Raw genomic sequence first — 13,021 nt, 5'->3', positions numbered from 1 at the left:
ATGAGAATAATTTTTTTTTTTTAATTTGAGAATTATTAACTATTCAGTGGTGATCCAGCTGTATAATTTATGTTTATTGTTTGGAGGAAAGAGAACCTAAAGAAAAGCACTGGGTTTTTTTGTAGAGGACAATAATTTAAAAGAATAAATATATCTATGTTTTACTTCTTTTTTGTAAAATGAGGATTCCAAGAACATTGTCACACATTTACAATGCTTGATGTACACAGTTTAAAACAGTACTTTTTTTTCAGAATTCTTATTCTTTCTAAATATCTGACCAAATGATCTATTTCTGTAACTTTTTTGGCCCTTTAGCTTGCCACAGTATTTCATTTTTCATTTCAGTCACTATTCAGAGCTCCCACATGCCATTACGAAGGCATGGTTTCAGTTGGATGTTTGGCTTAAAATATTTAATGGCTTTATTTAAATAAATCTCATTCCGATTTTATTCTTGTTTCATGTTAATCACTTGCCTAAGCTGACACAATTGGGTTCATAAGGTGTTAAAAGTGTGTTACTGAGATGGACATGTTGGCATTATACCTCAAAATCTTTTTATCCCTAATCAGTGTAAAAAAATGTTAAAAGTCTTACTGAGCTCAATGAGGTTATTTGCATGCAGAATTATAAATATTCTTAAACTCATATACTGATAAAGTCTATGTATGGAGCACATATTATAAAAAAATTACCTATTTACAGGTGCTGATGCCCATACCAGTCTATATAGGGTGTGAGGGAAAACTGTGATGAGAATTTGGCAGACTTACACTGTATCTGAAAACACCATACAGTTTGTAATGTCAATACGCTGCAATGAAACAGTGTCTGTTAAAATCCTTTTTGTATATTTCTAAAAGGCTCATCAAAAGTATACTATACTGAGACTCAGCATTTCTGATTCACTGGTGTCTTGCTTTTACCATCTGCTTTTGCAGAACTATTTTTACCTTAACAAGTATCAGTGGCTGCCACTGAGTGGCCCTTTGATGTGCAGTCAATCACAGACAAGAATAAAATTGCATAATAGACTATAATTTCCTGTCTGATCATAAGCTCAGCTTTGTGTGCTGGGCGATTTCCTTCAAATTAACTGATGAATGCATTGGCAAAGGGAGTGATGGGCTGCAGCTGCCTGCATTTTGTCAGAAAGACAGAAGGAAAGGAAATCTTGAGAAGCATTGAGGTGTTCCTGACATTGAGATGGATCTTCTTCTGGAAATATTCATCGTTAGAATGAAGAACTTGTATTTCTTTCAGGGAAAAAAAAAAAAAGAAAAAAAAAAAAAGACTGTCCATTCTTTCAGGCTTTAAAGTAGGTTTTGGAAAAGAGAATATCACATGGGAGTCTAAGCTGCTTTTCTAGCATCATTCCTCCTCACAACAGGGACAATGGAAACACAGCATCCAGCCCAAAATGATAACCTAATACCGGTCTACTACATTTTCTTCAGAGAGCTGAAATACTTGGTCAGCACAGTCAGCCTTTAAAACCAAACATAGTTAAAAACAACTCTTCTCTTTCAAACTGTATTGCACCTCACATGCCTCACAGAAATGATGGTGCATTTTTGTCTTCTATCCACAGTTATTAGGTCTGCCAGCCCGGATTTTGCAAGAGAATTTGTAGAACTGTGCTATGCATATACATGTTGGCAGCAGTGTGACCCCTTCACAAAGGTTGGATGTTCAGTGGAGTCTATACTCTCACAAAGCTTCAGCTTTTCCGATATAAAATAGCCCATGTATAGAGAATTATGTGTAATCAAACACAGATTTATTTTTCTCCTTGTTCAGAAATTTTAACTTCATGCCTTGCTCAACATTCTTTGAATTTGCATTCTGAGCTCCTGGGACAATTTTTTTTGGGAAAATGTGTTAATTTTGATTTATGAAATGAATATTTTAACTTAAAAACTGTTTTAAAACAGTTTTCTTCAGCAAGAAGGAACATATTCATCCTGTCACCATCAATTCAGCTGTTATTTCACATTTTAATTTATGTGTATCTTGCTTTTGACATAGCAAATCTTTTGAATAATTTTCTTTATCTGGCATTCACAAAATGATACATGCCCAGAAAATCTTGGCTTCATTACATGTGGCAGTGGAAACTACTCTTCCAGGGGAGTTAGGACCTGAACTAGATAAACAGTCTTCATATTCTGATATTTAAGACATTTTGATCTATCGTGGCAATAAACTAAAACTTCAGATTATGAAGCCTCCATTTTTTAAATGTATGAAATTATTTTATATAGCTACCTTAGTCCTTAATTAAAAAGAAAAAGAAACAAACCTATAGTTTCTTAGCTTTCTAGTGAAATATACCTCAAAATTATAAACCTGAAAGCCTTGAAATATCTACGTTTATATTATCTGAAGACCTCGATGTAGCAGAAAGAGAAATCATTATGTTATCTTCCTCAAAGCTGCTGATGTGTTGGATAGTAAAGGTAAATCCAGCAAAAAGGATTGATAGACAATTGGTAAAATGACAAGAAACTTATTCAGTACATTTGTGTCACAGCATAGGTCCACATCGTCTTCAGTATTTGCTGTGCTTATCTATAATTTATACATGCTTTCAGTATGCTTAGAGTTGGTTTTAATAACCCCAAAGAACAAAACAGAAGCAAAGTTGATGGTATCTGAAATGTTTCACAATTTTAATCTCATGATATTCAGCTGGTATACTATATATACCACCATTTTTCTGTCTCCCAAGAGACCTCCTACTTTATTTTGGCATTTCACTATTTGGAGTTTTTAACTGCTCATTTTTGTAATTGTATTTGAATCATGTGCCCAGTTAAGAACTTTTGTGATTTGGAGCCCATATTCTAATCTTAGCAAGCTCATGTCTACATCTGCTCAGTGAATGGGATTTGAATCTGTGCAGAAATAATTGGAATCTGAGATGAGGGGGTTTAACATAAACATATATATACAATAAAACATGCAGTATATATAAGGGGAGATTCTAAATGACTATATTATGTAAATATTAAACAGGCCAAATAAATTTCTCTGTGTCTCTGTGTTCAGACAATATAATGAATTAGTAAGATTCTTGTGTGACACTGAGATATTTTAAATGGTGTTTCTCTTTTCCTGCTAACTAGCAGTTTTATAGTAGGAATGTCAGACTATTTTTGGCAGTCAGTTTGGGCCATATGTTTTTTTCCTGCTGGTTGTGTCAGGGACTTAGAGATGCTTATTATTTGGCTGTGAGATAGATAAGAAAAGTAGGTGTTAAAAAAAAAAACAACAACCAACCATACAAGGGTGGGAAAGAGCTTTGAAAAACTCCAGAGAAAATTATCTTGTATATATGGTAAACCTTCAAGTTTAGCTACAAGAATTCATTTTTTTACCGATTCAGAAGAAAAGCTGGGTACACATTTCTATGACACAACTGTAAATTTCTCTGGCAACCCATAATTTTTTAGTTCTCTTTCGATTTAAGGGGTTAAATTTTACTGCCAGATATGATAGTTTTACTAAAGCTAGTGTAATCACTTAGGATCTTTAACTCATCTTTACATTACATCCTCAACAGATGTAATTTTGCCTAAAGAATTTAAGTTGAACCTGTCAGGGTAGACTCCAAGTTGCTGCAGAAATGGTGTGGCTGAGGCAGGGACTGTGACCATAGGGGCCCTGGGCAGAGTGTGGAGTCCCTGGGGAAGCCAGGCAGGGACAGTCAGGGCTGCTGGTGCCCCCAGTGTCTCCCTGGTAGTGTCTCTTCAGGCTGCTCTGCTACTGCTGTAGTTTTACTGCTTAGAAAAGAGGTCCTGGGGGAGACAAGGCCCACTGCTTAAAAGGAGTAGGGTAAGGTTAGCATTTAAAGGTGAAGGACAGGAATTGGACTGTCCCAGAACATCAAAGCTTATTTTTCTGCTAGTCAAGAACTATTTATCAGTAAAATTGGTAAAATGGAAAGATACTTAAGAAAAAAAAAGGCTGTGGCATGTAGCCTTAAAATTAAGAACTCAATGAAGAAATAGTTTCATCCATGTGTCATGCGTTTTAAAACAAATCGGGACATGTTTGTAATGATACTAGGATCCCCTCAGTTGGGATGAGTAAAAGAGAAGAACTGTAGACATTGAAAAGCTGACATTAGATCTGCAAACATCAAGGAAATAAGCCCTATTATGTTTCTATTCTCCAGAGCAGATGGCTTCACCCTCTCCATTCAAGCAATGCAGATGGCTGTACAGCATTCAGCCGTGAAGTAGTTGTACAGCCTACTGTCCTGGGCTTAGCAGGGCTGTAGCAATGTTTATTCCCTTGAGTTTTGGCTTGGTGTTATTTCTTGTAGTTCTTGTAAAAATAAAACAAACTGAAACCAAATGTTTCCATGTTGGTAGGTGGGTATATAGACATGTTTTCTCTGTGACTTCTGTTTTTTTGTTATGTCTGGAACTAATTGTTTCTACATAACCATTCCAGTGATAGATATGCCATTTTAACCCACATTGTAATGTGGATTTTATAAATTTTTATACTTGTTTGGTTCTATACTGAGCATCTAACAAACTTCACAATGTGAGAAAGCTCCTTCCTTAGTCACGTGTGACGGCTGCCATATTTATCATACATTTGTTTGACTGGATCTTCAGCTGCCCAACAATGCTTCTGGTACTTAGATGAACGTAGATGCCACAATAAAATTATGTTAAATTTCATGTGGAACTGCAAATGAGTGTAACTGTTAAAATGGTGGAATCTCCCTACTGAAGTCTTCACCATGACAATTCCCTTTACAGACTTAAAGCTATTACAGTACGTCCTACTTCAGTTTTTCTGACCTTCTTATGAATTTTGTTGAACTGATGCGGACTTCGCAAAAATACTGGCCCATTCTTTCACAGGACAGGGGTAATTTAAAAGCTGCAAGAGTACACATTTTATTTTTAAGTGTAATACTTCTTATTAATACAGAAAGCTGTAGCATATGGCTTGAAATATGTGAAATTGAAAGACTCTTATCCATATCCAAGCACATTAAAGAACAGTATGCATCTATTTAAAATGAAACATGAATTTAGGTTGATTTTGTATCAAGGAAGTTCATGGCAGCTTGGTGCTGACATAAGCAGACAGTAAATCAGGATGAAAATAGCTAGGAAAATAGCATTTTTAAAGAGACTTATAAAGGAAATGCCAACATAATTGTAGTGTTGAGTTAGCTAGCTATGCATTCCTCCAACTTAAAGAGAATAGTAAAACTGAGTGAATTAATCACAGGAAATAATTTACTGGACAAATTTAGCATGTGTCTTGGATTAAAAGGCATACTTCCTAGAACTAAATTAGGTTACTGCGAGAATTGCTGAGTTTAAAAATTGCCTCACTGCAATAGAAGAAAGCAACTACATGTGCATGCATAGCTCTGGAGGGAAAAAGAGACTAGTGCTGAGCTCTTGTCTTTTTTATTTGCCTCTATTCTTGGTTTGGATTACTTGGTAGCATGAAGAATCAGGAGGAAATTGTTAACCTGCCTGCTTGTTACTCAGTCTTACATTCTATAGGTGTATGTGTATGAAAATACAAACCCAACACAGCTACAAAAGAGAACTCTTCTTCAGAAGAAGCTCTTAATGCCCTGTAAAAAAAACAACTGTAAATGTATTATTGTCTGCAGCAGTGACCATAAGCAAAGACCCTTCTGAAGAAAGACCATAGGGCAGGCATAGATGATATTTCTCCCTGATTTTCTTTCAACTATTTTTAACTCAAATGAAAGGAGCTTTAAAATGTATTTTCCTAAAAATGAGGGGAGGAAAAATCGTGTGATGGTATCTGTTATTTTTTACTTTCCTTGCAGTCATAAGTTCCTCTTTGACTCAGCATACAACTGAGAGGTGTTGTTTTTCTGAACTCAAAACCTACACATAAACTATTTATTACATACTTGTGTATGTTGTTCTTTTGTTTCCAGTATAGAGATTACTGAGCTGTCTGAAACTACCCATTTCTTTTCTCTTATTGAGCTGAATTTATACAACGTGCATCTACTAGGTCTCTGGCAGAGTTTTCCAGAAGGTCTGCTGCTAGTAGAGTGGGCAAACATAGCAATTTTGCCTCTTCTGAACATAGCTCATATAAATTTAATATGATGCCCCCTAAATCTTGTGATGGAGGTGAATGTCCTGTCCCTACTCAGCCTTTCTGTGCTGCTCTTGACTTTATAGAAAACTGTAACCAGGTACATATTTAATATTTTTGAATAATACTGTCTTGCTTTCCCTAAACAGTAGTTTGAATAAAAGCCAGTTGTTATTTTTATTAAAAAAGTAAATAAAGCCATCAGAAATTTCAATCTTAAAATTTGAGTTAATGATCAAGGAACATTTTTTATTATATTCATTTGGTGTTAGCCAGCACTAAAGATGTTTTCCTGAGAGTTTATTCCTTTCTAAGGGGAGAAATAACCTCACCAAGGATGAGGTTTTATAGACATTGTTTATGTTAGATTACTACATCGCTCTCTATGTGTGACTACATCATAAAATCATTCGTTAGGTGAAGGTAATTTACAAATGATCAGAAGGAACCAAATTACTCCAGCTTAATGAGTTGCCACTTATTGCCTGTGTAGGCTCTTTTTCTGCTGCGGCTGTGAAGTTGGCTTACATTACTGTGCATTAATTTTATTTCACAAATGCAGTGATCGAGAAGACCTAATCCTTCCAGTTATCGTGGCTCAGCAGTGAGTGGTAACTCACTAAGTCAGGGTTAACTTCATTGCATATACCTGTCACTCTGGACCTGGTGAAAATACACACCAGGGCGTTTTTCCAGGAAAGTGTCATACCAATGCATCAATATCTGCAACGGCAACCCACTCATCTTGAGGTAATGTTCAAGCTGTTGGTGTTTAGCCATACAGACTGAAATGTGTGAAATCATTTATCTCTGAGACACTATCCCCCTCCTTGTGTAGACAACAGAGGTTCTGTAGTTGGATTTCCTTCTCTAAAGAAGAAGGGAATTGTTGGCAGAATGTTCAGTGCAAGGGCATCAAGACTTGGGATCCTGCTATCTCATCTTAGCTCCAAATTGTTGGAATTTGGCAACTTTTTGATGAAAAGACATCTGTTTGAGAGTTTTCTTGGAGAGTGCTAAGGATATTTTTGCTAATTGATGAAAGGGATACATTAATTGCTATGGGACTGGTTATTCCAATGATGAGATTTTATCACATATTTATGTCAAGGAAAAGAACAGGCAAGCCAGTTGGCCAGAGCTCTGTGACAGTGACAGCCTTCAAAGTGGGACTTGATGCACTGGAAGTAGAGTAGAAATTAAAGTGGAGCTGACTGAACCACCTTGCTCTCCAGTGCAGGGAGAGCAGTTTGGCAGCTAAAGGTGTTGGGAAGGCCTCCTATTGCAGTGTAGAATCTAAATGTACAGATAAGTGAAGAAAAGAACCATATCAGTTCCAGGCTGCTTAAGTTGCTGTGGAAAGACAAAGTTCAAAGAACTTTGCATAAAGTTGTTTAACCATTTGATTGGACTTTCATTAACATGTACTGACTGGTTGTATAATACGAGCCTGACACAATTCTGAGTTACTCTTTTCCAGTCCTGACCTCAGCTTGTAGAGTCTCTTCAACTCATATTTTTCCATTTTTTATTCCTCTTCAGTCTTTTGCTTTACTTCTTTCCCTTTTTTCAGTTCCCCTGGTACTGGGAAATAACAATAAAAAGTTGTGGAATAAGATTTACTGCCATCCCATTATCTTGTGCTCTGCTGCTAGTTTCTCGCACTGCATATATCCTACAGTTGCATTTCTACAATTTAAGTTGTAGAAATTCCAGGCAGCAACTGATATTCACTGGGGTTTATAAAGTGTCTTCAATGCTAATTGAGTCTAAAGATTAAAATACTAGAACAGTATCTTGTATGACTGAAGATGCAAAAGCCCCAGGGATGTGAAAAATGTGCTTTATATGTTTTTATTTTATTCACTGAAATAAAAAAGATACTTGGAACGGCTACCTTCATCCTGTGCATTGAGAGGTGATGCCCAGTTGTGTGGTAATAGAAGGACTTCAGAACATTTCTACAGTACTTTATCAGGAGGCAAGAATTTTACATTGTCTGGATTCCTGCCTTCTCTTGCCTTACTTGTCCTTTCTGTGCATTTTCCTGGTTTTAATCTGTAATAAGATGGTTAGCTGTACTGGATAAATTATTAATCACAGTTTATGAGAAAAATTTAATACTGAAAAGGAAGGGATAATACTTTCAAGTGTGAAATAGTATAGATGTAGTTTTTTTGAGCTAAGAAGAGTTGTGTTCTCTCGTCTTGTGCTGAGGCAAAGAGGATCTGATCATCACAGACAGATTTCACAAGATTTCCCCCCCCCAAATCTTAAGAAAGTAACATTTCAAAGCTCTTCTTTCTGACCTCAGCAGGAAAAGGGCTTCTAAAAATAAAAAAGTTTCCCATATTTTACACTTTATAGGTTAGGTCTTTAGGTTAAACTTTCATGACATTCTTTTTTTTTTTTTTTTTTTTCTGTTCATAGGAAGAATGAGGAATTAGATCTTTATCAGTAAGATCTTAAACTTTAAATATATGTATTCTTTTTCCACAAATTATATGTTTTATATCATAGCTTGTGCTTGGTGTGAAGCAAAGTAGGATTGTGTGATTCATTACTTTAGGAAGAAAAATAATTAGCTATTTTATGTCAAAATTAAAAAGGAATTTTGTGTTGTGCATGCACCAGTGTAAAGACGTCAGCAACTTTCTTTCATTTTTGGCAGAATTCAGTTGCTTTGATTCTCTATATCAAGACTGTCTTCACAGTTTGTTCACAAGCAAGGCCTAAGCTTCTGCAATATTTTAAATTTATCTTCTTCATTAAGAACTGGAAAACCTGTTGGATTGATAACAATGTGGACTAAAGCTTTGGAACTTTTGATATCACTTGCCAAAGAAGACAGGCTGCTGAATCCCAGGGCTCTGAAACGTGGCCTGTTGAGAGCCTGGCAGGGGTGCCTGACTGACCCCAAGGTTTCTTCCAACCTTCATTTAAATTCTGCAACTCCCCTACATACCTGCCCCAAATTGAAATACTCAATTTATTTCTTTTGGATTTCTGCCAGCAGTTTAGGCCTCAGGTAAATTCTCTAATCTTCTATTAAGTCAATATTTATTTAAATTCCAGCAGACAAACTTTAAATTCTAAATCTTTTCAACGTATGTATTTAGAAGAGCTCTTGAGTGTCTGTAGAACTTCACCTGTGATCTCTTGAATAATGTGTGTTTTTAAGAATATCAAATTGATATTGATTATTTAGTTATTGAGGTGAAATGTCAAAAAGAAAAAAAGGGTGTTTTTTTTCCTAAAAAGGCATCTTGAAATATTATATTAATGAAATTCTGGTTTTATTCCACAGACTGAGGGTTTGTATTCAATCTTTTTATGCTCTGTGCAAGTAAGCTATCTTCTGTTCTTTTACATTATATAATAGAATAAAAATGCTTAAGGGTAAAATATTTGTGGCTTAGAATTTCCCAGAAAGCAAATTTGGCATTTTCGCATTTTTTCCTGAGTTAGCTCTCAGGGTTCTGTGCTGTGAAGTGCAAAACGATGCACTCACATTCATTTCCCATGTTTGCTTGTGGCCAGAATTGTGAGACTAAATTTCTGATACCTCATACACATCCAGAGGAGGAGAATATACCTGTTGTAAGTGAATAAAAATAAATTTATTTCAGAGAAGGGTTTGGGATTCTTGATGTTAAACTTATGTTTCCAGTAAGTTTGGTTTATACTCCCTTTAAAAATAAATACCACTGTACAATTAATTTAAATGGTGCTTTCTTATACTTCTTTTATCAAACACTTTCCTTTTACCACCACATTTGATTTGCAATCACTGCATCTGCTGATTTTTTTCATTTCCAAAACCAATAGCATTGGCTTTTGCAAGACTAAAGAGAAAGAGGGTTATGTGTTAGTTAGGAAGAGCTCTTTGGAGGTGCACATGTGTACCTTTTATGCGTGTATGTGATCATACCTATATAAGTGTACTATATAGGTATGATATACACACACATATATATATAGACACAATGTAGCATATTAAAAAAGTATATTCCCCATTGATTTAATCACATATTTTGCTATTGGCATTTCCAGTTGAGAATTATGAGTGCTCCTGGAAAGATAGGAAATGGGAAATGGGAGATGGGAAATGTTCAATTCCCACTGTCTGTAACTAATTTTAGTCATGTACATCCACCTTTGGTCTCCAAATCATAATAAAAACAAAATTCAGGTTCCACTGATTCTTCTGAACAGTCTGAATATACAGCTTGCGCAGGTTTTTTTTTTTTTTTAGTTATTTCCAGAACGCCCTTTAATAGAAATCAAACCCCATAACGAGATGTACTGCAGGAAGCTGCATAACACACTTCAGGGCACCTGCCTAACACTTCATTGTGCAACCTTACCCTGCATTTTAGTACATTAAGATGGTACTTTCAAGTAAAAAACTGAAAATGTTGCATTTAATTTTATTGGAATATGGCCTTATCCCCTTTAATATTAGCCAGATCTTAATTGAAGATGTGAAATTGCAAATACTTACAACATTGGTGGCTCAGCAAAACAACAGTAGCAACCACAGCCATTTTCAAATATTCTTAAAGGATCTGATGCCTTTAGGGATGTCAGGTAGACTGTACTTTGGAAAAAATCATAGAGCTCTTATTTTTAGTTTTAAAAATAGTTATTCCTTTAAACTCTGTAAGTACTTTTGAGCTTATGCTTCTGTCAGTCAACAAAAATGCAAAATAACATCTTCAGCTAAAAGATTGCAATGGGAAGGGGAAATAAATCATTAAAAAGATTGGTTGTTGCAATCAATACCCAAGCAGTTTAGGTGACAGGTATAATTGATATAAATGATTTCTTTTGTTTTATATTGGGTTTTGCTAATTCCTTTGCTTCCTGCCTGTGAAGGTATTGGTGGAAGCAGTCCACTGGAAACATGTCTACTGTACATACAATCCCATGACTGATATGGATGTAATGAAGGGCTTTTCCTGTTTCATAGGTCTTGCAGTCATTCCCCTGACCAAGGGCTCAATGAGTGCATTCAGACTCCTTATGAAAAACAGCTCTGCCAGCTGAATGGCAGGAAGCTTATGAGTTTGTTTGCTGGGCTTCTCTGGGTGTATAAACCAGTTGCAGCAGCTCTAAAAATGATATGACTGGTGCAGTAGTGATTTTCTGCACTGAAGGTGGATGCTGACAGGAGTTATGTACTGCAGATATTTTAGTGAACTCTGAAAAGACTGTGCTGTAATACAACATTCCCAGATATAGAATTCTGTGGTTGTGTTTACTTCTAGCATGTGATTTTCTCTCCATCATTATCTTTTGTGGAATTATATTTGTGGGAGGCCAGTCTATATGACTGTGCTTTACCTTGTAACAACGAATTGTTTTCCCTTGTTGAATTTAATATATTTTGGCTCTAGAGCATACCTCAGTTTCCTGCATTTATTTGTTATATGTGTTGGGAAAGTGCATGAGGGGCAGAGAAAGCACATGTGCCCTCTGCCTGTGAAGGTCAGGACTGAACTGAAAATCTATTGTGCCAGGTAGCAACTACTTAGGCAGCTGTCTAGCTGGGTTGCTTTTGATTCTAGATGCTCTGTGTCACTTCTAACACTGCCAAGGGGAAATGCATGGGTTTTATTTATTGATCACTGGCTGTTCCATGAGGGGGTAAAAATACTACACTGGAGTATTAATAGCTTTTCTCTGAAAATAATACATACTTCCTGAAATTGAAGAATAAGCCTCTCACAGTCATTCTAGTATAAACATGTCATGAGAAATGCTTGCTTAAAAAGATCTTTTGCTCTTGTTCAGTGTTTGTCAGGTTCAACTCCAGCCACGGCTTCCCGGTGGAGGTTGGTTCGGATGCCAGCATCCTCCAGCTGAAGGAGGCAGTTGCCCAGCGACAGGGAGTTCCAGCTGACCAGCTGCGGGTGATTTTTGCAGGGAGGGAGCTCAGCAATGACTTGACACTGCAGGTAAGAATCCCTTGGTAGCTTCTCCTCTGGACTGCTGCCAGCTACACTGCCTCTGCCTCTAATGCTGCCAATCTGATGTTCATGCCTGAGATCTAATAAAATAAATAGTGCCTGGGGATTCCTTGAACTTTACTCCACACTGCTTCATTAATTCTGACCTTCTTAATTATGCATTAAAACAGCAAGCAGGAAGGGTAGGGAAAGAGAGAGAATATGAGAGAGAGAGAGCACGAGGGAGAGCTGTGCCTAGTGAATAAATGTTTACTGACTACAGAAGCAAGCCATGCACAATTTCTGTATCTGTTCAATTTCTATCTTACTTATTCCATTTGAATCTTAATGAAGAAGGATGTGAATAAATTGCTCTAAATCAGGCTGCACAGTCATCACATTTTATAGAATTTGTAACCCAATTGTGACCCCTGGAGGATAGCTACATGGCTGCTGCTGTGCTGTGTGCTGCTGTGCCTGCACAGGTGTGTGATGCTGGAGGGGTGGTTCCAGATCAGAAAGCCCAAAGAAGTGCTCTCCAAACCACTGAACTCATAAATGTGTGAAGCTAAAAGAGGAGCAGGGAGCACAGAAGAGCAGCTCTAAGTAGGTATCTGAATTTCAGCTCCTGAAGGTTAGCAAACTGTTCTCCTTAGTAAATGCAGAGGGCTGTTCATCTGTAGTGAGCAGTAAGAAGCATTGAAAGAGAGGTTCAAGTTGTTTTTTACTACCACTACCAGTGCAGCTGCAGTTGCTTTATACAGTTTTGTTTACCCTGTGTGTGCATTTCGCAGTTCATTCCAATAGCCAGGGTTTAGCATAAGATCACACATTTAAGACAATTCAGAAACCTGGGGAAACCCACTGGCCTTTCAGCAGAGTGCAAATACTGCTTTAATGAAATTGCTATCCTTCTACAGTGGTATCAAAGAGCTGCAGGTACAATC

The 13,021-nt window shown here is 36.6% G+C and overlaps 1 protein-coding gene across 2 annotated transcripts in view; it reads left to right on the top strand.

The window, feature by feature from the left end:
- PRKN (parkin RBR E3 ubiquitin protein ligase) overlaps nt 1–13,021 on the top strand; it is a 681,963-nt gene that overhangs the window by 114,392 nt on the left and 554,550 nt on the right. For both annotated transcript variants that reach the window (XM_085055318.1, XM_085055319.1), the window contains exon 2: nt 11,920–12,083. In XM_085055318.1, coding sequence (XP_084911444.1) covers nt 11,920–12,083 — 164 coding nt within the window. The remainder of the gene's footprint in view (nt 1–11,919; nt 12,084–13,021) is intronic.

Source organism: Lichenostomus cassidix, chromosome 3 (genome assembly GCF_008360975.1).
Source record: "Lichenostomus cassidix isolate B80296 chromosome 3, HeHo_3.0, whole genome shotgun sequence".
In the NCBI taxonomy this organism is placed as follows: domain Eukaryota; kingdom Metazoa; phylum Chordata; class Aves; order Passeriformes; family Meliphagidae; genus Lichenostomus; species Lichenostomus cassidix.
This window is presented reverse-complemented; position numbering and strand designations above follow the sequence as displayed.